The sequence below is a fragment of the Canis aureus genome, chromosome 23 (assembly GCF_053574225.1).
Source record: "Canis aureus isolate CA01 chromosome 23, VMU_Caureus_v.1.0, whole genome shotgun sequence".
NCBI lineage: Eukaryota > Metazoa > Chordata > Mammalia > Carnivora > Canidae > Canis > Canis aureus.
Window position 1 is genome coordinate 17644837 of NC_135633.1, and position 25790 is coordinate 17670626.

At 34.0% G+C, this 25790-nt stretch overlaps 1 protein-coding gene and 1 long non-coding RNA gene across 4 annotated transcripts in view; one reads left to right on the forward strand and one right to left on the reverse strand.

Moving 5' to 3' along the window:
- SBF2 (SET binding factor 2) overlaps positions 1-25790 on the forward strand; it is a 461568-nt gene that overhangs the window by 230426 nt on the left and 205352 nt on the right. For all 3 annotated transcript variants that reach the window (XM_077866518.1, XM_077866519.1, XM_077866520.1), the window contains exons 7-8: positions 23216-23348; positions 24650-24758. In XM_077866518.1, the coding sequence (XP_077722644.1) occupies positions 23216-23348; positions 24650-24758 (242 nt within the window). The remainder of the gene's footprint in view (positions 1-23215; positions 23349-24649; positions 24759-25790) is intronic.
- The window catches only part of LOC144294686 (uncharacterized), a 57774-nt gene that overhangs the window by 18866 nt on the left and 13118 nt on the right, over positions 1-25790 (reverse strand). The gene's annotated exons all lie outside the window — the stretch shown is intronic.

Consider the following 25790-nt stretch of genomic DNA (forward strand, 5'->3'; position numbering starts at 1 on the left):
ATGCATTCAATTTTCCAGCTCTATGGAGGGCTGCCTGAGGGTCAGACTGTCTCACCTCATTCGGAATACTGACAGGATTGGCATAGTTTGGATGCCACTGAGAACAAAGAAGAATTAAGGGTAGCTTGCTGTACCATCACTGCCTGTTGCAGCTGAGAGAAGGGGCAAAACTTGGGGCATATCCCTTGGGAGGGAGGGAGGGAGAGGAAAAATAGCATTCCAGCTTTTCAGAGAGCTGCCTGAATATTGGCAAAGTTGTAGAGGAATTGTAAATTTAATTCACTGCTGATGAGAATGTGAATTAGAGCCCAGTTTAACTTTCTATGAAAGTTAAATAAACCAAATAATCCAGCCATCCCATTCCTAAGCCTTTCACTCCATTTACCTAAGGAAAATGATAGCATTGTCCATAAAACACTTGTATATGAATGTTCATATACACTTTTTTATAATAGTAAAAGCTGGGCAAGATCAGTGTCCATCAATGGCAGTGGATAATGGTGATGGTAATGGATAAATAATCTCTCATATATTAAGACTACTATTAAGAATACTAGTTAGCAATACAAAGTAATGAATTATTGATACATGCTACAGCATGGATTAATTTGAAAATAATTATGCTAAATTTAAAAAAGCCATACACAAAAGAATGCATATTGTATGATTTGGTTTCTATAAAGTTCTAGAAAATTCAGTCAAATCTCTAGTATTAGAAACAGGTCCCTTGCTACCCTGGGGGTGTGAAGAGAGGGATTACAAAGAGATATGAGGGAACTTTGGGATGTTTGTGTTCGTTATCTTGATTGTGGTGATGGTGTACAGTGTGTATATATATATATATATACACACACACACACACATATATGTGTATACACACACACATATATATATACACATACACACATATATATATGTTAAAATACCTCAAATTATACAAGTGAATTGAAAACATATATTCAGTGCCTGGGTGGCTCAGTTGGTTAAGCATCTGCCTTCGGCTCAGATCATGATCCCAGAGTCCTGGAATTGGGTCCTAAGTCAGGCTTCCTATTCAGTGAGGAGCCTGCATCTCCCTCTCCCTCTGTCCATCCTCCTGCTTGTACTCTCTTGCTCTTTCTCTCAAATAAATAAAATATTAAAAAAGGGGAAATGTATAAAAATGTTTATTCATACAAAAACTTGTACATGAATATTCATAGCAGTATTATTCATAATAGCCAAAAAATGGAAACAAACCAAATGCCCATCAATGCATAAATGAATAAACAAATGGTGATATATCTGCATAATGGAATAATATTCAGTTATAAAAAGGAATGAATTGTTGATATATGCTACAAATGGACAAATCTTGAAAACATGTGAAGTGAAAGAAGTAATACTTAAAAGGACATATATTTTATGATTCCATTTATAAGAAATGTCTACAATAGGCAAATCCATGGGGATAGGAAGCAGATTAGTGATTGCCAGGAGCTAGGGGGAAGGGACAATGGACTGACTGATGAGAATGGAGTTTCTCTTCGGGTCATGAAATTGTTTCAGAGTTAGAGACTGGTGATGGTTTTACAGCTTGTAGCTGTATTACACACCACTGAATTATACACTTTTTTTTTTTTTTTAAGATTTCATTTATTTACTCATGAGAGACAGAGAGAGGCAGTGACATAGGCAGAGGGAAAAGCAGGCTCCCTGTAGGGAGCCTGATACAGGACTTGAACCCACAACCCTGGGATCACAACCTGAGCCAAGGGCAAATTTTCAACCACTGAGCCACCCAGGTGCCCCTGAACTGTATACTTTATAAGGGTGAGTTTTATGGTATATGAGTTATATCTCAATAAAGAAAAAAAACCTATTAGGGCCTTGTCAAAGCAATTCAGGAGCCACCTTGAAGAGATTTGTGATTGATCTATGGTGGTATAATTTGAGCTTCATAAATGGTGATAATTTAAAAAGAAATTTTTAAAAAATTCATTCATGAAAGAGAGAGAGAGAGAGAGAGAAACGCAGAGACAGAGGGAGAAACTGGCTCCATGCAGGGAGCCCGACATGGGACTCAATCCTGGGTCTCCAGGATCAGGCCCTAGCCTGAAGGTAGTGCTAAACCGCTGAGCCACCCGTAAATGGTGATAATTGCAATTAGTTGAAACCCAGCAAATATTTTTATTTTTAAAATTTTTAAATCAAAAAGCTTTTTTTAAAGATTTATTTATTTATTTGAGAGAGAGAGAGAGAGCATGTATGGACAGGGGCAGAAGAAGAGGAAGAGAATCTCAAGTAGACTTCCCTGCTAAGTGCAGAGCCCAACATGGGGCTCAATTTCACAACCCTGCCTGAGATCATGACTGAACCAAAACCAAGAGTTGACACCTAACTGACTGACCCACCTAGGCACCCCTGGCAAATATTTTTAAATCTATGAATTCATAATAATATTAAATAAAAAATTATTGCCTTAGGATATGACAGGGAAATGATTTGTTATCATGAAAAGTGATCATAAAAGAATGAAACATTCTGTCTTTATGAACTGTAGCACAGGGTAACTCAATAGTAGATTTAGAAAATTATCTTTTTTTTGAAGTATCCTATCAAGGGCAGCCCGGGTGGCTCAGTCGTTTGGCACCACCTTCTGCCCGGGGCGTGATCCTGGAGACCCAGGATCGAGTTCCACATCAGGCTCCTTGCATGGAGTCTGCTTCTCCCTCTGCCTGTATTTTTGCCCCCCTACCCCATGTCTCAAATCAATCAATCAATCAATCAATCAATCTTAAAAAAAAAGTATCCTATCAGTAATTGATAAAAAATATAGTACTAGAACATCATCATTTTACAGTCTTTAGTAAATGAAGATCTGAGCATCAACAAGATTATCACAGGAAGAAAAACAAACAGATACATATCTAGCCTTGCCAAGCACTACCTGTAGTTTTGTCAGAGGGATTAAATCTGATTGCAGAAAACACAGAAGATAGGGGAACATATTGAACTATACAAGATTGCAATTGTCAAAATCTGGATTCTTAGAAAATATATATGTGTATACTGAAATATTATTCAACCATAAGAAAGAATGAAATCTTGCCATTCGCAACAACATAAATGGAGCTAGATAGAGTATATACTGCTAAGCAAAGTAAGTCAGAGAAGCCAAATACCATATGATTTCACTTATATGTGGAATTTAAGAAAAAAAACAAGCAAAAGGAAAGAGAAATACAGATTCTTAACTATAGAGAACAAACTGTTGTCACTAGAGGGGAAGAGGGTAGAGGGAGTGGGGGAAATTGTTGAAGGGGATTAAGAGTACTCTGATCATGATGAGCACTGAGTAATATATAGAATTGTTGAATGACTGTATTATACACCTGAAACTAATATTACACTGTATGTTAACTATACTGGAATTAAAATTTTAAAAAATCTGTATTTGCAGAAACTCTATTGGTCAAAGGTCCCAGATTCTTTAACAAATAAATTATAAAGAAAGGGATGCAGGAGTAGCCTCTAGATTAAAAGTGATTTAAAACATCCCAATTTTTATAGAGTGAGATTGAACTATAATATCTAGGAATGCACATGATAAAACTATAGGAAAAAATCAGGAAAATGGTTAATAGAATAAAGTCAAGATAAGGCTTACTTACGAGAATAGAAAGGTAGTTCTGATTGGGGGCTCATGGAAGGGGCCTTTAGGGTTGGTGGCAAAGTTCTCTTTCTCGACTTAAGTAGTGTGTGAAAGTTAATTCATTAAGCCATCCATTTTATTTGTATGGTTTTGTATATTTGTGTTTAATCTTTCAATAAAAATATATTTTTTGAAATTGATAAAACTAGAGTCCCCTGGGTAGCTTAGTCACTTAAGTGTCTGACTTAATTTTGACTCAGGTCATTATCTCAGGGTGCTGGGATCCAGCCTGGCCTTGGGCTCTGCACTCAGCACAGAGTCTGCTTATCCCTCTCCCTCTGCTCTTCCTCTCCAATCATGCATTCTCTCTCTCTCTCTCTCAAAGAAAGAAAGAAAGTCTTTTAACAAAAAACCTGACAAAGCTATTTTAATTCTTTCTGTGTATATAATTTTTTTTTTTTAAATATAGTGCTTAAACAAATTAGATATTTTATCCTCAGGTAACAGAAGGTCTAGAGGTAGGCAGGACAGGGCTGATATGTTTCATTCCCATATGTCTTCAGGGATAGTATGGAAATTCTACTCCATGCTTTTTTCCTATTTATTAATAAGAAGTTTTCCCTTATAAGACTGTGAGCTTTAAGAACTTCCTTATCTTATTATTCTGTGTGTCCTCTATATTTGGTATAATATCTTGGACTCAGAAGACATTAATATTTTCAGAATAATTGAGTGAATATATTAGCTATGAAGAAAATGACAATCATTATTTCATTAGAAGATGTTCTACATATGGATGAAATATGCCGGAACATATGATTATTAGTCATTTGAAGATCAAATTTCATTATTTAGTATCTAGTATGTTTAAGCTGAAATATCTTTTGCTTACATATTCAAAATTTAACTTTTTTAGGGAAAAAATAAGGAAAAGATAAGAAAGGGAAGGAGAAAGAAGGATGCCTCTAAAACAGCGTAGAGTTGTAGTTTCCAAAACATGTGGTACTGATAATTCTGACTAAAAGCATGTTCTTATCACCAGTCATTTTGGTTGGACTGTTGTTGAAGGCCATTATTAGACCATTATCAGAGTTCACTACCTGGGTTGGGGGTGAGATGGTGGTGGTGGATTTTATAAAGCACAGACAGGAAGCAGATAAACCTAAGATTCTTTGTAGCCTTGACCAGTTTTCCTGTGGAAGGTCTAAATGTAATGATAGCATTTCCTTGGTTCTTCTCTCCAAGGATTGTTAGATAATGAATTTGTTTTTCATAGCCTGAGATGTCTCTGTGTTTTCCTGAAATAGTTATGTGGACTTCTACCATCACCCCGTAATTTCCTGTCAATCACCTTCATCTCTTACTTGCCATCTTATTTACTTGTTCCCTGTTGTAGCTATGTGACCTATTTTTGTTTACCTGAAGATTTGTGTTTTAGGTGTGGAAAACTGTAGGGTTTTTTTGTTTTTATTTTTTTAATGTTAGTAGGATTGCCTTCACAGGACTGTTTTTTTTTTTTTTTTGTCGAATCCATGGCTGTTTAACTCAAATGTCCCTCCTTAACTCAAATAATTTTGTGAAATTCTCATGACATGTTTTGCTGTATATGTTTAGCTATAATTTGTATTTTAACAGCAGATGCACTAGTTTTAGAAAACGTATTCCCCAGTTTTTACAGTATATTATTTATTAGACATTTTTAAAGTCATAAACTAAAATGATCTTGGGCCTTCAGCTATCATTACTCTATTTCCATAGTTAAACAGTAGTCTTATATCATCTGTACATATATGTTTTTCTCCAGTTTTGTTGAGGTATTATTGACACATTCCTTACTTACTTAAGTTTAAGGTTTACAAATGTGATGACTTGATACAAATATATATTGTGAAATGTTTACTACAGTAAGGTTAGTTAACACCTCTGTCCACTCACATAATTATGATTTTATATGTGTTTGCTGATACTATTTAAGATCTACTCTCTTAACAACTTTCAAGTATGTAATTCAGTATTGTTAATCACTGTGTTGTACATTAGATCCCCCCAATTTATTCATCTTATACCTAGAATTTGTACCCTTTGGCCAGCATATCCCATTTCCCACACCTCTTAGCCCTTGGCAATCACCATTCTATTCTCTGTTTCTCTGAATTCAGCTTTTTTTGGATTCCACATATAAATGAGAACATAGAGCATTTGTCTTACTCTGTCTGACTTGTTTCATTTAACTTAATGCCTATAATGTCTATCCGTGTTGTCACAAAAAAGGATTTTCTTCTTTTTTATGGCTTAATAACATTCCATTGTATTACACATGTTTTCTTTATTCATTCATCCCTTGATGGACTCTTAGGTTGTTTCCATGTCTTAGCTGTTATGAATAATGCTGTAATGAATATGGGAATGTAGATACCTCTTGGAGATAGGAATTTCATTTCTTTCGGATGTACAATCAGAAGTATGATTGATGGATCATATGGTAGCTCTATCTACCTGTTTATCTATTTCCTCAGATACCTCCATATTGTTTTCCATAAAACCTGCACCAATTTGTATTTGCACCTAGAGTGCTCACAGGATGCCTTTTTCCCCCCACCTTGCCAATACTTGTTATCCTTGTCTTTTTAGTAATCATTCTAACAAATGTAAGGTGATAACTCACTGTGATTTTGTTTTGCATTTCCCTGATAATTAGCGATGCTAAGCATCTTTTCATGGCATTTGTATGTCTTTGGAAAAATGTCTATTCAAGTCCTTTGCCCAGTTTTTATTTTATTTTATTTTATTTTATTTTATTTTATTTTATTTTATTTTATTTTATTTTATTTTATTATTTTATTTTATTTTAATTTTTAAGATTTTATTTATTTATTCATGAGAGACACACAGAGAGAGAAAGGCAGAGGCACAGGCAGAGGGAGAAGCAGGCTCCACGCAGGGAGCCCAACATGGGACTCCATCCTGAGGCTCCAGGATGAAGCCCTGGGCCAAAGGTGACTGCTGAGCCACCCGGGCTACCCTGCCCAGTTTTTAATGAGATAGGTGGTTTTTCGTTTGTTTTGCTATTAAGTTGTATACGTTCCTTATATATTTTAGATATTAATCTAATCTCTTATCAGATGATTTGCATATATTTTCACCTATTCTATAAGTTGCCATTTCATTTTGCTGATTTATTTCTTTTGCTGTGTAGAAACTTTTTATTTTGATATTGTCCCACTTGTTAATTTTTCTTTTGGTGTCACATTCAAAAAATCTTTGCCAAGACCAATGTAAAGGAGCTTTTCCTCTAGTAGTTTTATAGTTTGGGTTCTCAGTTTACGTATTTAATCCATTTAGACTTATTTTTTTTGTGCGTGATGTGAGATAGGGGCCCAATTTCATTGTTTTGCATGTGAGTATCCAGTTTTCCCAGCACCATTTATTGAAGAAATTATCTTTTCCTCATTGAATATTCCTGGCTTCTTTATCAAATATTTGTTGACCTTATATGTGTGAGTCTATTTCTATGATTTCATTTCTCTTCCATTGATCTCTGTGTTTGTTTATATGCCAGTATTATACTATTTCTATTACTATAGCTTTGTAATACAGTTTTAAATCAAGAATTGTGATGCTTACAGCTTTGTTGTTTCTCAGAATTTCTTTAGCTATTTGGGGTCTTTTATGGTTCCATATAAATTTTAGGATTTTTTTTTTCTGTTTCTGTGAAAAATATCATTAGAATTTTGATAGAGATTGTATTGAATCCATAAGATGGTTTTGGGTAGTGTGAACATCTTAATATTAATTCTTCTGATTCATAAACACAGGATATTGTTCCATTTATTTGTGTCTTTTTTAGTTTCTTTCTTCTTTTTTTTTTTTTTAACTTTATTCATGAGACAGAGAGAGAAAGAGAGAGAGAATCAGAGACACAGGCAGAGGGAGAAGCAGGCTCCACGCACGGAGCCCAACACAGAACTCAATCCTGGGTCTCCAGGATCATGCCCTGGGCTGAAGGCGGCACTAAACTGCTGGGCCACCAGGGCTACCCCTTTAGTTTCTTTCATCAAAGTCTTGTGGGTTTTAACATAAAGATCTTTCATCTCTGTAGTTAAGTTTTAAAACATTTTTTAATTTAAATTCAATTTAGTTAATATATAGTGTATTATTAATTTCAAAAGTAGAATTTAGTGATTCATCAGTTACATATAATACTCAGTGCTCATTACATCAAGTGCCCTCCTTAATGCACATCAGCCAATTACCCCATGCACTTTCCTCCAGCAACCCTCAGTTTGTTTCCTATAGTTAAGACTCATCTTTCATGGTTTGCCTCCCTCTGTTTTTATCTAATTTTTTTTCTATCCCTTGCCCTACGTTCATCTGTTTTGTTTCTTAAGTTCCACATGTGAGTGAAATCATATGGTATTTACCCTTCTCTGAGGTATTTTGCTTAGCATAATACCCTCTAGTTCTATCCACATCATTGCAAATGGCGAGATTTCATTCTTTTTGATGGCTGAGTAATATTCCAGTGTGTGTGTGTGTGTGTGTGTGTGTGTGTGTGTGTGTACATACATATGTACCTATGTACATACAGCATCTTCTTTGTTCATTCACATGTCAATGGACATCTGGGCGCTTTTCCATATTTTGGCTATTGTGGACATTTATGCTGTAAACATTGGGTGCCTGTGCCCCTTTGAACCACTATATTTTTTTATCCTTTGGGTAAATACCTAGCAATGCAATTGCTGGGTCATAGGGTAGTTTTATTTTTAACTCTTTGGAGGAACCTCAGTATTGTTTTCCAGAGTGGCTGTACCAGTTCATATTCCCATCAACAGTGTAAGAGGTTTCCCCTTTTTCCACATCCTTGCCAAATTCTGTTGTTTCCTGAGTTGCTAATTTTAGTCATTCTGACTGGTGTGAGGTGGTATCACATTGTGGTTTTGAGTTGTATTTCCCTGATGCTGAACAATGTTGAGCATTTTTTCATGTGTCTCTTAGCCACTTGTCCATAAGTTTTTAATAATTTTTTATGCTATTGTGAGATTGTTTTCTCTATTTTTCAGATAGTTTTTTGTTAGTGAATAAAAAGGCATATGTTTTTTTTGTTTGTTGACTTTGTAGCCTGCAACTTATCTGAATTAGTTTATTAGTTCTAATAGCTCTTTGGTAGAGTCTTTAAAATTTTCTCTAGGGGCAGCCCTGGTGGCTTAGCCGTTTAGTGCTGCCTGCAGCCCGGGGTGTGATCCTGGGGACCCGGGATCGAGTCCCACGTCGGACTCCCTGCGTGGAGCCTGCTTCTCTCTCTGCCTGTGTGTCTCTCTCTCTCTCGCTCTGAATAAATAAATAAATAAATAAATGTTTTAAAAAAATAAAATTTTCTCTATATAAGATTATATCATCTGCAAATAGTGACAGTTTTATTTCTTCTTTTCTTATGTGGATGCTTTTTATTTTTTCTTCTTGCCTAATTGCTCTGATTAGGATTTCCAGGAATATATTGAATTGAATGGTAAGAGTGGGCACTCTTGTCTTATTCCTGATCTTACTAGGAAAACTTCAACCTTTTACCATTAATTAAGATGTTAACTGTGGACTTGTTGTATATAGCATTTATTATGTTGATGTACATTTCTTCTATACCCAATTTGTTGAGAATTTTTATCATGAAAGGATGTCGAATTTTGTCAAATGCTTTTTCTGCTCCTATTGAGATGATCATGTGATTTTTAAATCTTTCATTCTATTAATGTGGTATATCACATTGATTGATCCTAGGAATAAATCCGATTTGATGATTGTATATGATCTGTTTAATGTGATGCTGAATTCAGTTTGCAGGTATTTTATTGAGAATTTTTACAACTATTCATCAGGGATAGTAGCCTATAGTTTTCTTTTCTTACAGTGTCCTCACCTGGCTCTGTTATCAAGGTAAGGTCGGCCTTGTAAAATTAGTTTGAGAGTGTTCCCTCCTCTTCAATTTTTTTGAAAGTTTGAGAAGCATTAGTATTAATTCTTTAAATGTTTGGTAGAATTTACCAGTGAAATAGTCTAGTCCTCGACTGTTCTTTGTTGGGAAGTTTTGATTACTATTTCAATCTCCTTACTCATTATTGGTCTGTTCAAAATTTCTATTTCCTCATGATTCAGTCTTGGTGTAAACTTTTTATATGCGTACTTTCTTTTTGCTTACTCAAATTAACGTTAGCCAGTTTTTCAAGAACTATTATTAGGTCAGTATTTCTGTGTTGATTGATTGTCTCTAATACTAAATATCGATACTTTTAATAAAATTATTAAAATAAACAGAGCTTTTTCCTCAGTTTACCTTACATTTTTACTTTGTACATAAACATCCTTAAAATGTTGAATGTAGCTGTAACTTTCGATTCAGAAATCTTTTAATTTTAAATATTTTAATGGAAACATTTTGGTATTCTCTTTTGTCTTTCCCTGGAAAACCTTCTGTCTATAACACTATATAAATGACATTAACTTTTACAAGAATATAAAAAATAATTTATAGTCTTCAAATAGAAAGATGAAAAGATGCCAGAGGAAATAATGAAGGCTTAGGTGGTAGAAAATATTATTTTTACATGAACACCTTTATGAAGACTTTGATTGGTTAATTTATGAACCATATGATTAATGCATCAATTGTAGAATAATTTTTGTTTTTTTATGTTAAGAGTTTGAAATCTAGTGCCTTGGATCATGTTTATGTTTTAACTAATTTTTTCCAGCTCATTCATATGAAATTATTTTTTGTTTTAGTCTTATTCTTAATTAAAATGGGAAAAAATTAAGTAGTAATTTTCATTCTAAATATATGTAGTTAAAGAAATAGTTGTAGAATTTGAACATATAAGTGTTTAGACCATTACTGTGAATGGCATATTGTGCTCTAAGTGGAAATGGGAAATTTAATGTTTTACTATATATATGATTAATCATTTTTTGACAGTTTGAATATCAACTATTTTCTGTGGGGATTTGAAACAAATTAAATCTCCTCACTAATCTGTTCTGGAATACTTTTCTGAAGGAACTGCTTACCATTTGTACTCTACTCTGGAGACCAAAGGATCTCTTGGGACAACTGTTTCAATTTAATTTTTTTGTAATAAATAGCACAAAAAATAAACTTCCTCTAATGTCCACCTGCAGGAGTATTTTTTTTTTTTTTTTATTCAATGGTTTATAAAACCAATACCATATGCCAGGTCTGTGCTAGTCACTAGTGATATAAAGATGAAACTATCACAGCCCCTTCTAGATATACTTTTAACCTAGTAGAGAAACATAACGTATTTTAAAGATTATATTACAGTATAATTAATGCAATACTAGAGGTACCAAGAGCTAAGATACCAAGAGATACCTTACTTGCTAGAAAAGAGGACAAAGGGATTACAGGCAGAAGGAAAAAGGTAAGTAATGGTATAGCACATAAAAGGTCTTCATAAAATTGTAAGAGGCTTGATAAAGCTTGAATATAGGGCTGTAGGAAGTAGTCAGATCAGTAAAATCATCACTTCTCTTTTGTAAATTAAAGATTAAAAGTTTATGCTAGTTTTGTAAAAGAACCATTTTTAAACTACCAGAGACTGACTGACAGTGACCAATTGAGAGCTTGTTAACTAATATACTACTCTTGCTGGATTAAACATAAAAAAGCATGTGATTGTTACATGATATAATTTGAGGACAGTTCAGAATAATCCTTATTCAAAACTATCTTCTCCCTTTTCCTTTTATGGTGCTTAAATGCTACTATTAAATAGTTATCTCTCTCTTTGTACTGTTATCTTTTAATGAATACCAATGCTTTGAGGCAAGACATCCACCAGGAAGTTGTCCTTCGTGGAGCACCTGGGTGGCTTAGTTGGGGTTAAGTGGCTGTTTTTGGCTCAGGACATAATCTTGGGATCCTGGGATTAGAGCCCCACTTAAAGCTCCCTGCTCAGCGCGGAGTCTGCTTCTTCTCCTTCTGTCCCTTCCTACCGCTCATGTGTGCTCTGTCTTCCTCAAATGAATAAATAAAGTCTTTTTTTAAAAAAGGAAAAAGAGTTGTCCTTCATTCTCACAAAATTCTCTTGTCTAAAATTTCATTTTGTTTTTAGCACTTAAAGATTAATATTCTTACAAAATATGGCTACTCTAGTATTGAAGTATGCAATTAACTAATGATGGCAGGGTAAATTACCCTCTTTTTCTGTGCCCTGTAGCAGTTTGTGTATGTCTCTATTCTATCATGTTTAATTATTTACTTACCAACCTGCCATCTTCACTGAACTGTGATCTCCTATGGGCCTGCCTCACATTTCTTTTTGTCCCTCCTTAGAGTTCAGCAATTTCTTATATATCTCAGCAGCTTGGTAAAGGCTTAACAGTGGAGGAAAAAAGGAAAAAGAAGAAAGGAAGAAGTTTTAATTAAAAGAATTATTTTGGGGGATCCCAGGGTGACTCAGCAGTTGAGCGCCTGCCTTTGGCCCAGGGCGTGATCCTGGAGTCCCAGGATCGAGTCCCACATCAGGCTCCCTGCACGGAGCCTGCTTCTCCCTCTGTCTGTGTCTCTGCTTCTCTCTCTATGTTTATCATGAAAAAATAAATCTTTAAAAAATATATATAAGTAAAAGAATTATTTCTGCCAAGGTAATTCCTTTCTGTTTGATCCTTGCTTTAATTCTTCAGTTACTCAATATATTATCCTTCCCTTTTGTTTGCTATTCTATTCCCAAGACCCCATTTGCTTCCCTCTTAAATTTAGATGTTAAAGAGATTTAAAAACTGGTCAGTCAGAACAGGCACAGGCTAGGAATCTGGGCCATTTGAGATTCGAATAATCTGATGTAATTACCCCAGATTCAGAATCAATTGTAGAGTTAAACAAGAAAAGGAATGCATTGTACCTTTTTACACAGTTTTGGTTGAGTTGGGCCATTTATGGATTGTTACTTGGGAGTATCTCAATTTTAGATTTGAATTATTTGTGGTCGTATGTATTTGTTAATTGACTTCTTATATTTAAAGATTACCATATTTCTCAGCTGTATTTATAGGCTCATAAAGTATATTTAATTCATGTCATACTGAAGGGAATAGTCCATGTTCATAACCACTAAAATATACATGGTTACCCAATTCAGTTACCTTTTTAAACTATTTTTACTTAGAAGATTTCCTTTTCTACCATATTTAGAAATGATAAACTGAATTTGTAGCATATTAAATGTTGCCTCTCAGTGATAGTTATAAAACTAAAGTATATAAACTTAAATAAAACTTTAGTTAATTTGCAAAAGTAGAGATCTTGTTTTTCTTTATTGCTAAGTTCCCATACTTGAAATATGGTAGATACTTAACAAATATTGATTGAAAAAAATGTGATATCTCCTTTTCCTTGACTTGTGTCAAGTCGTGACCATTATTAATTGTTTTCTCTACTGTGGATTTATGTAAAAGAACTATAATAAATTATTTAAGCTTTCCTAAAATATATCCTGTCTTGAAACGATGGCATTCAGTTCCTCAATTTGCCTATTTAAATGCTGAGACATAGTGTTGTAAATCTGTGCAACATATCATTATTATTCAGAGAAGGGGACAATTCTGGAGAAAAGTTTTTGGTGGTGTTTCAAAACAGGAAATAAATACATTTGTTAATATGTGATGCTATGAATTCTAGAACTTTAACCCCCAAAGAAAAGTTAAGATCAGGAAGTAATTTTTCAGAATGTTTTACTATTTGAATAATCAACAGGATGTGTGTGAACCATTGTAGTGAAATCAGTAGTAATTATCACTGGAATGTTTGTTTGTCTTCTTTACTGTTATTGTGCAGCTTTAGATGGACATTGACTACCAAAGGCTAGGAAATAATTGAAGATTATGTAGAAAACGGATTATGACTTGCAATTCAAAAAATTTTAATTTCTAAATAACAGCATAGCTGTAAACACAGCAACAAACATTGCTAGTTAGGAATAAAAACATTAATTTCTTAAAATATTTGAGACTTTTAATTATCTGAAACTCAAGAAAGCATGTAATATTTAAGAATATAAAATTTAATCTTCAGTTATGCATGGGTAAATTATTTGTATATATACACTATCTTATTTTCTGGGTAATAGAGAACTTCTCCTTTAAGCTCTAGAATATTGTCCCTAACTCATATCTAATAGAAATCCTAACGTAAGTCATGTCTTAGTAAGTATAGTGTAATATTTCCTCTTGATATCATAAACTGATTGTTTTTACTGATGTCAGTGGTTAGAGTCCCTTAAAACTTCATGTCTGCCTTCTTCACATTTATCTAATACTAAATGATGCCCACTATGAATTTTATCTTCTCATGGATTATCAGTATGGATTCTTTTTTTGTGGGGGATCGCACAGGGTTCAGATAGGAGTGGAGAGGAAAAGGTTCTTCCCCAGAGTCTGTAGGAAAGAAAGCCTGGATTCTTTTTCATGGTATTTGAATTCTTCTTGAACATGCCCTTGATAAAACCACTTACAGATTTCTTAGTGCCTTTTCCTCCTCTATCCTTTGTTTCTTTGCATGTTGCTTTCTGTCAGCTTTGAAAGCCTTTCTGCTTTTCTCTCCCTCACTAACTTCTGCTTATCCTTTAAAATCTAACTTGAAAAAAAAAATCTAACTTGAGGGTCAGTTCTTTTGTAAATCACAAGAGCCTTTATTTTATTTATTTTATTTTATTTTTCACAAGAGCCTTTAAAAGATGAAAGACAGAGACAGAGGAGTCAGTGTCAGAGTGATACATTCTGACATCACATAAATGAGAAATCTCGACTGGATTTTTGTCAGCTTTGTAGATGGAAGGGGGCCATGAGCCAAGGAATGTGGGCAGTAGCTAGAATTTGGAAAACCCTAAAATAGGGCTTCTGTCCTGTTGAACTTTAAGATAAATGTTTGTGTTTTTTTCAACAAATACTTTTAATTATAATTTTAAGTTAACTTATATTCACATTTATATACATGTTTCCATAAACCAAGAAAAACTGAACTATTATGTACATTTTTTAAATGGTTAACATGTTTTGAAGAGTTTTTATTAAAAAGTTATCAGGACCTGGTTGAACTTTTTCCCATAAAGTATCTATTACTGTTTTTATTCATAACAAATTCAGATCTAAGCTTCTACAAAAGCTATATTGCCTAATAACATAATAGGGAGGACTAAGTACTTAACATCTTCCCTCTTAAGCACTGGCTTAACATAAAGTGATTATTTTAAGAAACAGCTTCCCCCTGCCCCACCTTCTCTCCCTATTATAATTACAACACAGACACTAATATTTTTGCTAAGTATTCATTTAATCATGAAATAGAGACAGGTAGATGCAGGATTTTAAAGAAAAGAGCATATCAAAACCTTTTAACTTTTATCAAAGGTTTTGACAATGAGAATTTTATAAAATATCATGAAATTCTATTTGCTATGCAGTAAACATCTGCTAAGTAGGAGATATATGCCACATTATAACAAACATTTTAATGTGTAAAATAATTCTGAATTCTTACTGTAAAAATATTTGGCTAAAATATGAAGCATCTTTGCAGTAAAACTGACAATGTAGCTTAAGTCAGATTTCAGAAATGTCTACTGGGTAAAATGGGAATGTTTCCTTTCACCAGATAAATTCTGAACAGTTAAGGTGCCATAATCTAGACAAAGCTAGTAAGGAATATCTTGTTACTAGAAAAAAACAGTATGTAATGTGGACTTCCTCCACGTCAAAGTGACAACTACTTAATGACAATGACCTATACATTAAAATAAAAGAATATAAAAGGGAACATATTTGTGTTGTTTTAAGCCACCAAGTTTATGGTAACTTGTCATAGAGACCATTGGAAACTAATATCAACTACAGAGTTCTTTTACATAAATTTTTTATTAATTTATTCATGAAAGTCACAGAGAGAGGCAGAGACACAGGCAGAGAGAGAAGCAGGCTCCCTGTGGGGAGCCTGATGTGGGACTCAATCCCAGAACTCTACAATCACGACCTAAGCCAAAGGCGGATGCTCAACCACTGAGCCACCCAGTGCCCCCCCAATTTTTTATATTAAATACTTTGATTCAGAAGTAGCTAAATTGGCATAGAAACTCCTGAAGTATACATCATTCACATCCTCCCAACAGTAATATTTTATATAATTATAGTACATTGTAACAAAACCAGGAAATTGATTCAGCCTCGTTGAACCAGGGCACAATACTGTTAATTCAAGAAAGAAGTAACACTTCTCTGAGTAGACCTTTTTATATAGATTTGACTTCTGAAAGTATATGTAGGTCTTACACGCTCAGAAAATATACTAGGTGAGTCATGATGGGAAGAAAAAAAAATTAAAACTGAAAGCATACAAAAACAAACTCTTCTGTCTTTCAGGTGAAAAACCTAACCACACTGAAGAGGAAAAACTACTCAAAATAACTTATGTACATAGTATTTGACTAACCTCAGTTTTGGACAGGTTTAAGGAGAGAATTTCAAACAAATTGTGAATTCCTATTTAGTTGGTGTGGTATTTTGAGTTAGAATGACTGAAGAAATTTTTAAACCATTTTATATGTAATAGAAGATGTAACAAATGAATAAATATGTGTATGTTATTAGTATCCAGAGTTCTCAGTGGAAGAAGAGACAGACAAAATATCTATTGGAGTCAATGGGGAGACCTTGGAGGAGTGGATTGAAATAAAAAGTAGTGGTGTGGAGGTGCACCTGGATGGCTCAGTTGGTTAAGCGGCTGACTCTTGATTTCAGCTTAGGTCATGATCTCAGGGTTGCAAGATAGAGGCTCTGCACTGAGCATGGAGCCTGCTTAAAATTCTCTGTCTCTCTCTCTCTCCTCTTGCCCCTCAACTCAAACTATCCCCCCCCCCCCATGCACACTCTCTCTCCAAAGAAAATAGGAAAGTTATGTTATGAACCCAGGATTTCATATCTATCTATCTATCTATCTATCTATCTATCTATCTATCTATCTATCTATGTGTGTATACATAAACACACCATCTCTTCTTTATACATTCATCAATTGATGGACATTTAGGCTCTTTGTTGATAATGCTGCTATAAATATCAGGGTACATGTATGTCTTCAAATCAGTATTTTTGTATCCTTTCTATAAATTCCAAGTAGTGCAAGTGCTGGATCATAGGGTAGTTCTATTTTTAACTTTTTGAGGGACCTCCAAACTCTTTTCCAGAATGACTGCACCAGTTTGCATTTCTACCAACAGTCCAAGATGTTTCCCCTTTCTTTGTATCTTCACCAACACCTGTTATTTCCTGTGTTTTGAGTTTTATTAATTTTTAAAAAGATTTTACTTGTAGATTTTGGATACTACCCCTTTATCAGATATGTCATTTGTAAATATCTTTTTTTATTAATATATTTTTTATTTATTCATGAGAGACACAGAGAGAAGCAGAGACACAGGCAGAGGGAGAAGCAGGCTCCTCCCAGGGAGCCCAGTGCGTGACTCAATCCCAGGACCCTGGGATCATGCCCTGAGCCGAAGGTAGATGCTCAACCACTGAGACATCCAGGCGTCCAAAAGTGCTCTTGGTATTTTGATAGGGATTGCAATTAAATGTGTAGATTGCTTTGAGTAATATAGATATTTAAAATATTTAACAATATTTGTTCTTCTAATCCATGGGCACGGAATGTCTTTCCATTTCTTTATGTCCTCTTCAATTTCTTTCATCCGTGTTCTGTAGTTTTCAGAGTACAGATCTTTCATCTCTCTAGTTAGGCTTATTACTATCTTAGTGTTTTTGGTGTAATTGTAAATGGGATTGATTCCTTAATTTCTCTTTCTGCTGCTTCATTATTGGTGTATAGAAATGCAATAGATTTCTGTACATTGATTTTGTATCCTGTGACTGCTTAATTTGTGTATCAGTTCTAGCAATTTTTTGGTTGAGTCTTTTTGTGAGTATCATGTCATCTATAAATAAAGTTTGACTTCTTCCGTGACTATTTGGATGCCTTTTATTTCTTTTTGTTGTCTAATTGTTGTGGCTAGGTCTTCCAGCACTATGTTAAATAACAATGGTGAGAGTGGACATCCCTATCTTGTTTCTGACCATAGAGGAAAAGCTCTCAGTCTTTCACCATCGAGGATGGGGTATTAGCTGTGGGTCTTTGGTATATGGTCCATATGGTCCATATGGTATATGGATGTTGAGGTATGTTCCTTCTATCCCTATTTTGTTGAGATTTTTAAAATAAAAAATGGATGCTGTATTTTGTCAAATGCTTTTTCTGCATTTATTGAGAGAATCATATGGTTCTTATCCTTTTATTTTTTTTTAAAGATTTTGTTTATTCATGGGAGACAGAGAGAGAGGCAGAGACATAGGCTCCCTGCAGTGAGCCTGATGTGGGACTCGATCACAGGCCCCTGGGATCACGACCTGAGCCAAAGGCAGGTGCTCAACCACTGAGCCAACCAGGCATCCGCTTATTCTTTCTTTTATTTTTTTATTTTTTTTAATTTTTATCTGTTCATGATAGTCACAGAGAGAGGGAGAGAGAGGCAGAGACACAGGCAGAGGGAGAAGCAGGCTCCACGCACCGGGAGCCCGACGTGGGACTCGATCCCGGGTCTCCAGGATCGCGCCCTGGGCCAAAGGCAGGCGCCAAACCGCTGCGCCACCCAGGGATCCCTATTCTTTCTTTTATTAATGTTGTGTATCACATTGATTGATTTGTAAATATTGAACTACCCTTGCAGCCCAGGAATAAATTCTGCTTGATCGTGGTGAAGAATTGTTTTAATGTACTGTTGAATTTGTTTTGCTTGTATCTTGTTGAGAATGTTTGCATCCATGTTCGTCAGGCATATTGAGCTGTAATTCTTCTTTTTAGTGGAGTCTTTGTCTGATTTTGGAATTAAGGTGATACTGGCCTCGTTCAATAGTTTGGGAGTTTTCCTTGCATTTCTATTTTTCTTTTTTTAACACTTTGAGCAAGGTAGGTATTAACTCTTCTGTAAATGTTTTGTAAAATTCCTCTGGAAAGCCATCTATCCCTGGACTTTTGTTTGTTGGGACTTTTTTGATCACTGACTCAATTTCTTTGCTGGTTATGGGTCTGTTTAAATTTTGTTTCTTACTATTTCAATTTTGGTAGTTTATATGTTTCTAGGAATTTATGCATTCCTCCAGATTGTCCAGTTTGTTGGCATTTAAGTTTTCATAATATTCTTTTATAATTGTTTTTCTGTGGTGTTGGTTGTAATCCCTCCTTTTTCATTCACAATTTTATTTATTTAGATCCTTTCTCTTTTTCTGTTAAGTCTGAGTTGGAGTTTATCAGTTTTATTAATGTTTTCAAAGACATAACTCCTGGTTTCATTGATCTGTTCTATTGTTTTTTTGTTTCTATGTCTTCTTTTTTGCTAAAACCTTTGTTATTTCCCTTCTTCTGCTGGCTTTGAGCTTTATTTGCTATTCCTTTTGTAGCTCCTTTAGGTATAAGTGTAGGTTGTGTATTTGAGACTTTTCTTTCTTCTTGAGGTAGAACTATACTTCTGTACACTTCCCCCTTATGACCACTTTTGGTGTATCCAGAAGTTTTGGACTGTTGTGTTTTCATCTTCATTAGTTTACATGTATCTTATTTCTTTTTTTTTTTTCTTTTCTTTTTTAGATTTTATTATTTGTTCATGAGAGACACAGAGAGAAGGCAGAGACATAGGCAGAGGGAAAAGCAGGCTTCTCGCAGGGAGCCTGATGTGGGACTTGATCCCAGAACTCCGGGATCACGCCCTGGGTCAAAGGCAGATGCTCAACTGCTGAGCTCAACTGCTCAACCGCTGACACCTGGGTGGCATCCCTTTATTTCTTCCTTTATCTTCTCTTTAACCTCTTCATTCTTTAGTATGATGTTTTTTAACCTCCATGTGTTTGTGATCTCTCCAAGTTTTTTCTTGTGGTAGACTTCAAGTTTCATAGCATTATTGTCTGAAAATACCTATCCATTTCAAAGTCTTCTAAAAAATAGAAACAGAGGTAACATTTCCAAACTCATGTGATAAGGGTAGTACTACCCTGATACCAAAACCACAGACGTTGAGCTTGAAAAAGGAAACCACAATCCAGAACCTCAATTAACAATAGAGGTAAAAATGCTCCACTAAAATCAATTTCAGGGGACATCTGGGTGGCTGAGTTGGTTCAGCATCTGACTCTTGATTTCAGCTCAAGTCTTGTTCTCAGGATCACAGGTACCCCATCAGGCTCCATGCAGGTCTGCTTGTCCCTCTCCTTCTCTGACTCTCTCCCTGCTCTTGAATGTGCATGCTTATACTCTCTCTCTTTCTCTAATAAATAAATAAAATCTTAAAAAAAAATTTAGCAACATGTTAAATGGTTTATACACCATGGTAAAGTAAGATTTATTCCTGGGATGCAATGATGGCTCAGCATAAGCAAATCAACATGTTGTTCTCTTCAAATTGGTTAATATGGTATGTGAATTTTACCTCAGTTAAAAAAAAAAAAGATTGTGATAATGTTTCATATTGAATAAGACTAAAGAAATGCAACAGCTAAATGGAGTGTCTGATTCTAGAACAAATCCTGAATGTAGGGAAAAATTTCTAAAGAACATTAATGGGACCAAAAGCAGTCTTGAGAAAGAACAAAGATGAAATTATCACACTTTCTATTTTCAAACTGTACTACAGAGCTATAGTAATCAAACAGTATGGTACTAGCACAAAAACATATAGGTCAATGGAATAGACTAGAATCCAGAAATATACTTATGCTTATATGTCAGTTAATCTCCAAAAAAGGAGACAAGAATATACAATGGGGAAAAGACAGTCTTTTCAATAAATGATGATGGGAAAAGTGGACAACTTCATGCAAAGGAATGAAACTGGATCACTTTCTTAATCTACGTACAAAAATTAATTCAGGTGGATTAAAGATTTATTTTTTGTTTAATTTTTTAAAAAATTTATTCAGAGAGAGATAGAGAGAGGCAGAGACACAGGCGGAGGGAGAAGCAGGCACCATGTGGAGAGCCCAATGTGGGACTCGATCCCAGGTCTCCAGGATCACACCCTGGGCTGCAGGCAGCACTAAACCGCTGAGCCACCCGGGCTGCCCGGATTAAAGATTTAAATGTAAAACTGGAAACCATAAAATTCCTAGAAGAAAAATTAGGTAGTAATAAGCTCTTTCACTTTGGTCTTAGCTGTATTTTTTTGGATACGTTAACTTCGCCAGGGGTAATATATTTTGAATTATTATCCTTTTACATTTATATACTTTCTATGTAATTTCTCTTGGTCTGAGATGTGTCCTTATTTTTTTATGTTGTTTTTTTAAAGACATTTTTATTTTTATTTTTTAAAGACATTTTTAATTTAAAATAATTTTAATTTATTAATTTTGTAATTTATGATATGTATATTTTGTACTTTCCTTATCTGAATTTTCAAAGATATTTTTGACATCTTTTAATGAAAGTTGTAATATCTTTTGATAGTGACTCATGTCACCATTCAGAGAGCTTGTCAGTTCAGTGAAACAGTTTTGAGTGCCTTATATATATAGTTAGTACTTGGCAAGGGGGTTATAGCAGTGTATAAGGGGATATCATGCACTTCATCTTCATTGATGAACAAAAGAAGCAGAGATATCAAACTAAAAAAGGTGCTCTAAGAGGTAGGTTAGTTTCATATTGATCATACAAGTGTGGGAGGTGGCAACTGGGTTGGGAATACAAATGTAAAACCATAAATATATTTGGTCATGGAGTTCATATTTAATCTAGTAGGTCAGATGTCTTCAAACATTTTTAGCATCAGAACCCTGACTTCAAAGGAAATTAATGGTAGCAACTACAATACTTACAACAATAATCTTAATATCAGCTAATATGTCTTGATTAATTATCATAGTACCATGCTGACATGGTTATCATGTATTATTTCTTTATAGCAATCCTATAAGATAGGTTTTTAAATTATCCTCATTTTACCAACTGAAACAAGATTAATATATAAAATAGGTTGAAGCAAAGCTTCTCTTTATAAATTGCTTCTTTGGAAAGGAATACATTTGAAAATAGTTACACAGAAGGATGGGAAGATACTGAAGGGTTTGAAGCATGAAAGTAACAAAATCAGATTTGCATTTCATGTCTATCATGCTAGACTGTGGAGAATAGATCTGAACTGAATAAGGACTGGATTAGAGACACCAGTTATGAAACTCTATGTTAGTCCAAGTGAGGTAAAATTAAAAACCTGAATTGTAAATTGTAAGTTCAGCTATATCATATGGTTTAAGTTGGGAATGATAAAAAAGGATAGCAGTTATAATGCCTCAAGAAGAAATTTGCATGCTTCATATGAAGGGACAAGCCATGGTAAAGGGAGTTATAGAAGGTATTTTAACTCAGAAAACTAATAGTCACTCTTGATTTAGTGTGTCCATGTCATTAAGGTTCACTGATATTTTTTAAAAAAAGATGATTCAGTAGTAAAAAGAATAAAATAAGAAACAATATATTTATTTAACTTTATTAAGTATGAATGCTGTATTTTCTAGCAGTGCCACTAGAAAAATAGAAACAGGATTTATAAACTCAGCACTAGAAAAAGGAATAAAAGAAGGTCCTGAATAGTTATGAATCATTTAGAAAGGGGGGGAAACTCTCTCTGTGTGTCTCTCATGAATAAATAAATAAATTATTAAAAAAAAAAAGAAAAAAAAGAAAGGGGGGAAAGGTAGAACAAGTAAAAATATTGAATAAGTTATTATATGTATGTATATATAGAAATAATCACCGTAAGTATAAGTCAATTAAATGACTTATTTAAAAGACAAAGGTTGTCAGACTGGATTTTTTTAAAGGTCAACTATGTTTCTAAGAAGTGGAGAAAGGCTGAAGTGAAAAGGTGGAACAAGACATATCAGGAAAATTCAACAACAAAGTTGGCATAGTTATATTAACATCAGACAAATGGACTTTGAGGAAGAAGTTATTTGAACAATGCCAGCATCTAAAACAGGAATTTAAGTATAGTCCTTGGAGATGAAGTTATAAAGAAGGTAATAGTACATTTCCAAACAGCTAATACATTTAATGAGTGTTACATTGATTTGAAGAGTAATGACAAACAAAATGTAAGTTTGGGAAAACAAATACTCATAGGTTATATGGAATTTATAGTTTAACTAAATAGTTTTCCTTAGAGATTTAAAAAATAATTGGCTTTTTCATTCCGTGTCATATTTTGTCTGTTTGCTGGCAACACTTATAAAATGAAGTGCAGGGGATCCCTGGGTGGCTCAGCGGTTTGGCGCCTGCCTTTGGCCCAGGGCATAATCCTGGAGTCCCAGGATTGAGTCCCACGTCGGGCTCCCGTCATGGAGCCTGCTTTTCCCTCCTCCTGTGTCTCTGCCTCTTTCTCTCTCTGTGTGTGTCTATCATAAAATAAATAAATAAATAAATCTTAAAAAAAAAAAAAAAGAAGTGCATTTGGTAAGCATTTGCTCTTGTGTTTTCAGGAATTCAAAATGTCCTCAGCCTCTTTTGTGCAGTTCTCACAGAAAATAAGGTTCTCTTCCATTCTGCAAGTTTCCAGAGACTGAGCGATGCTTGCAGAGCTCTGGAATCTTTAATGTTTCCTCTTAAATATAGGTGAGATTTTTAACTTGGTACTTTAATCTATTCCCAAATTCTGCATTATTTACTGATGGTTAGTTGAAATGTCTTAGCAAAACAGTTTTGAACCTCAAGGGCATATTTTACAAAGTTATGCTGTACACATGATTTTGATGAAAATCTAACCTAGAATTTGGAAATTTTCCAAGTTCATTACTGATTGTTGATTAATTTAGTGAAAAATAATTTGAATTGTATTGTCAGCAACATTTAATTCTCTTTGAATATAATTGGTGGTAAAAGTCTTAAGTTAGTTTTACCTCATTATTTGATATTAAAGAGTTACTAATTTTTAGGAGTTATAATGGTACTATGATTTATTAAAAACTATTCCTTACCTTTTTTTTAGATACCTACTAAAGTATTTATATATAAATGATATGATGTCTGGGATTTGCTTCAAATAATACAGTAGGGAAGAAGACAAAAATGGGTAGAAACATATATGAGACCTTGCATTGGTAATTGTCAAATCTGCCTTGGATGCATGAGGCTTCATTTTCCTTTTTTCCTCTGGACTTTCTGGGTGAAGGGGGCATGTTAAAATTTTCCATAGTAAAAAGTAAAAAGACAAAACATCTAAACAATGATGCCCTGATAGTGTTATGAATAGAATATTTTATTCTAATATATTGTTTCATCGATTTGATAATAATAACATTTTGGAAACTTAAGTTCATACAAACTAGAAAAAATTTAGATTGTTTCCAGATTTTATTTAAAATTTAAAAATTTTTAATTTTCAAAAATTTTTTTCTTTTTTTTTTTTTTTTAAACCTTTGTGCCTTTTGTAACCCCTAGGTAAGAGAGCATTCTAGGCCTTAATTTTGTACTTTGCTATTCTGATTGAATTCAAATATCAAATACAGAAAATAGAATTTGAATGATTGTTTTATTTAGATGAATCATTATCAGTATTGAGGGAGAAGGCCTATTAAGGGGTCGTTGTTACCTGCTGATGTCAGATTTTTATGTAAGGAAAAATGCTTTCAAGCAAGATTAACAAACTTAAAGAGACTGCTTGCCTTAGAGGGATAAGGGATAAGGGAGCTGCTGTGGGTTCCATTTACTTTACATCTTGTTACATCTAATCATCTCTTTCACATAAAGATTTTTTTAAATATTTCTTTTAAAAATTTAATATTAACAACCATGAGAATATTATTGATAATTTCTAAATGCAAGATTCTAAAATTCAGACCACATAAAAATGAAAGAAAATATGTTCATATTATGGGAAAACAAATATATCTCACATATGCTTTTATTATTTCCAGTTATCCTTATATTCCCATTCTCCCGGCTCAGCTACTGGAAGTTTTAAGTTCCCCAACGCCTTTTATTATTGGAGTGCATTCTATCTTTAAAACTGATATCCATGAACTTGTAAGTATTCATCTTTAAATTGCCAGTTATTGAAGCCAAAACCTTATCATAGTTCTTTGAGTCCACTAAGGTTTCAACTAATTACTATTTTCAGTTCTGTTGCATTCCCAGTAAGAAAGATTAGCTGGAAGAAAAGCATCACAGAAAAATAGAAATATAGAATATAACATGAATGTATTAACATTTTAAAATGCCCCTCTTTTGGCATATTGATTTTATCTTTCTGTATTCTCCATCTTATATATGAGAAAGGAAGTTAAAATAGTATTCTGTTTATTCTTGTGTTATGAGTGCTTTAAGATATTTATATTTTGAAATGAGGTCTGTGTTAATGCTGAATGGCTGGTAGCTTAAAAGCAAAAGCTTTTCAAAAGAATGGAGGATTTTAGTGGAATATAAATTATTCTATTCTTAATGCCATATGAATAGAAATACCAAAGGGAAAAAAGGAATACTCTGTATTTAAGTCAGTTCTGGAATAACGTGTTTAGCTCTCTGTACTGAACTTATTTAAGAGGAACTGTCACAAAGTAATGTGCTTCGAGAAGGACATCAAGGACTATCAAGACTAGAAACTATATCCTGTGAGACCCTTAAGGAAATTTTCTCAGATAATAACCTGATATTGTTTGATAGCTAAAGATAAGTACTTTTTTGTAGCTCTGAAAGGCTGAAAGAGAATCAGTGGATGTAGTGGGTATAGAAACAAATTTCTTCTCAGTATAAGGGCTTTCAACTAGTAGAGCTACCCAATGATGAAGAATGGGTTACTTTATGTGAGGAATGTACTCTCAACTACTGTAAGTCGAGTGCAAAGAGCAAATTCCATGTTACTTTTCAGGGATTTTAAGAAAAATTCTTTTTTGAAAGATTGGTCTATATGACATCTGTGATCGACAGATTCTTCAAATTTTGTAATCCTCCTTTTGTTTTAGTTTTAAATGCCAGCAAAGACATAAAGAGCTTATGTCTTTGGTGCTTACACATGATTATAATTGTAATCAAATCATAGGTGTCATTAAAACTAATGAA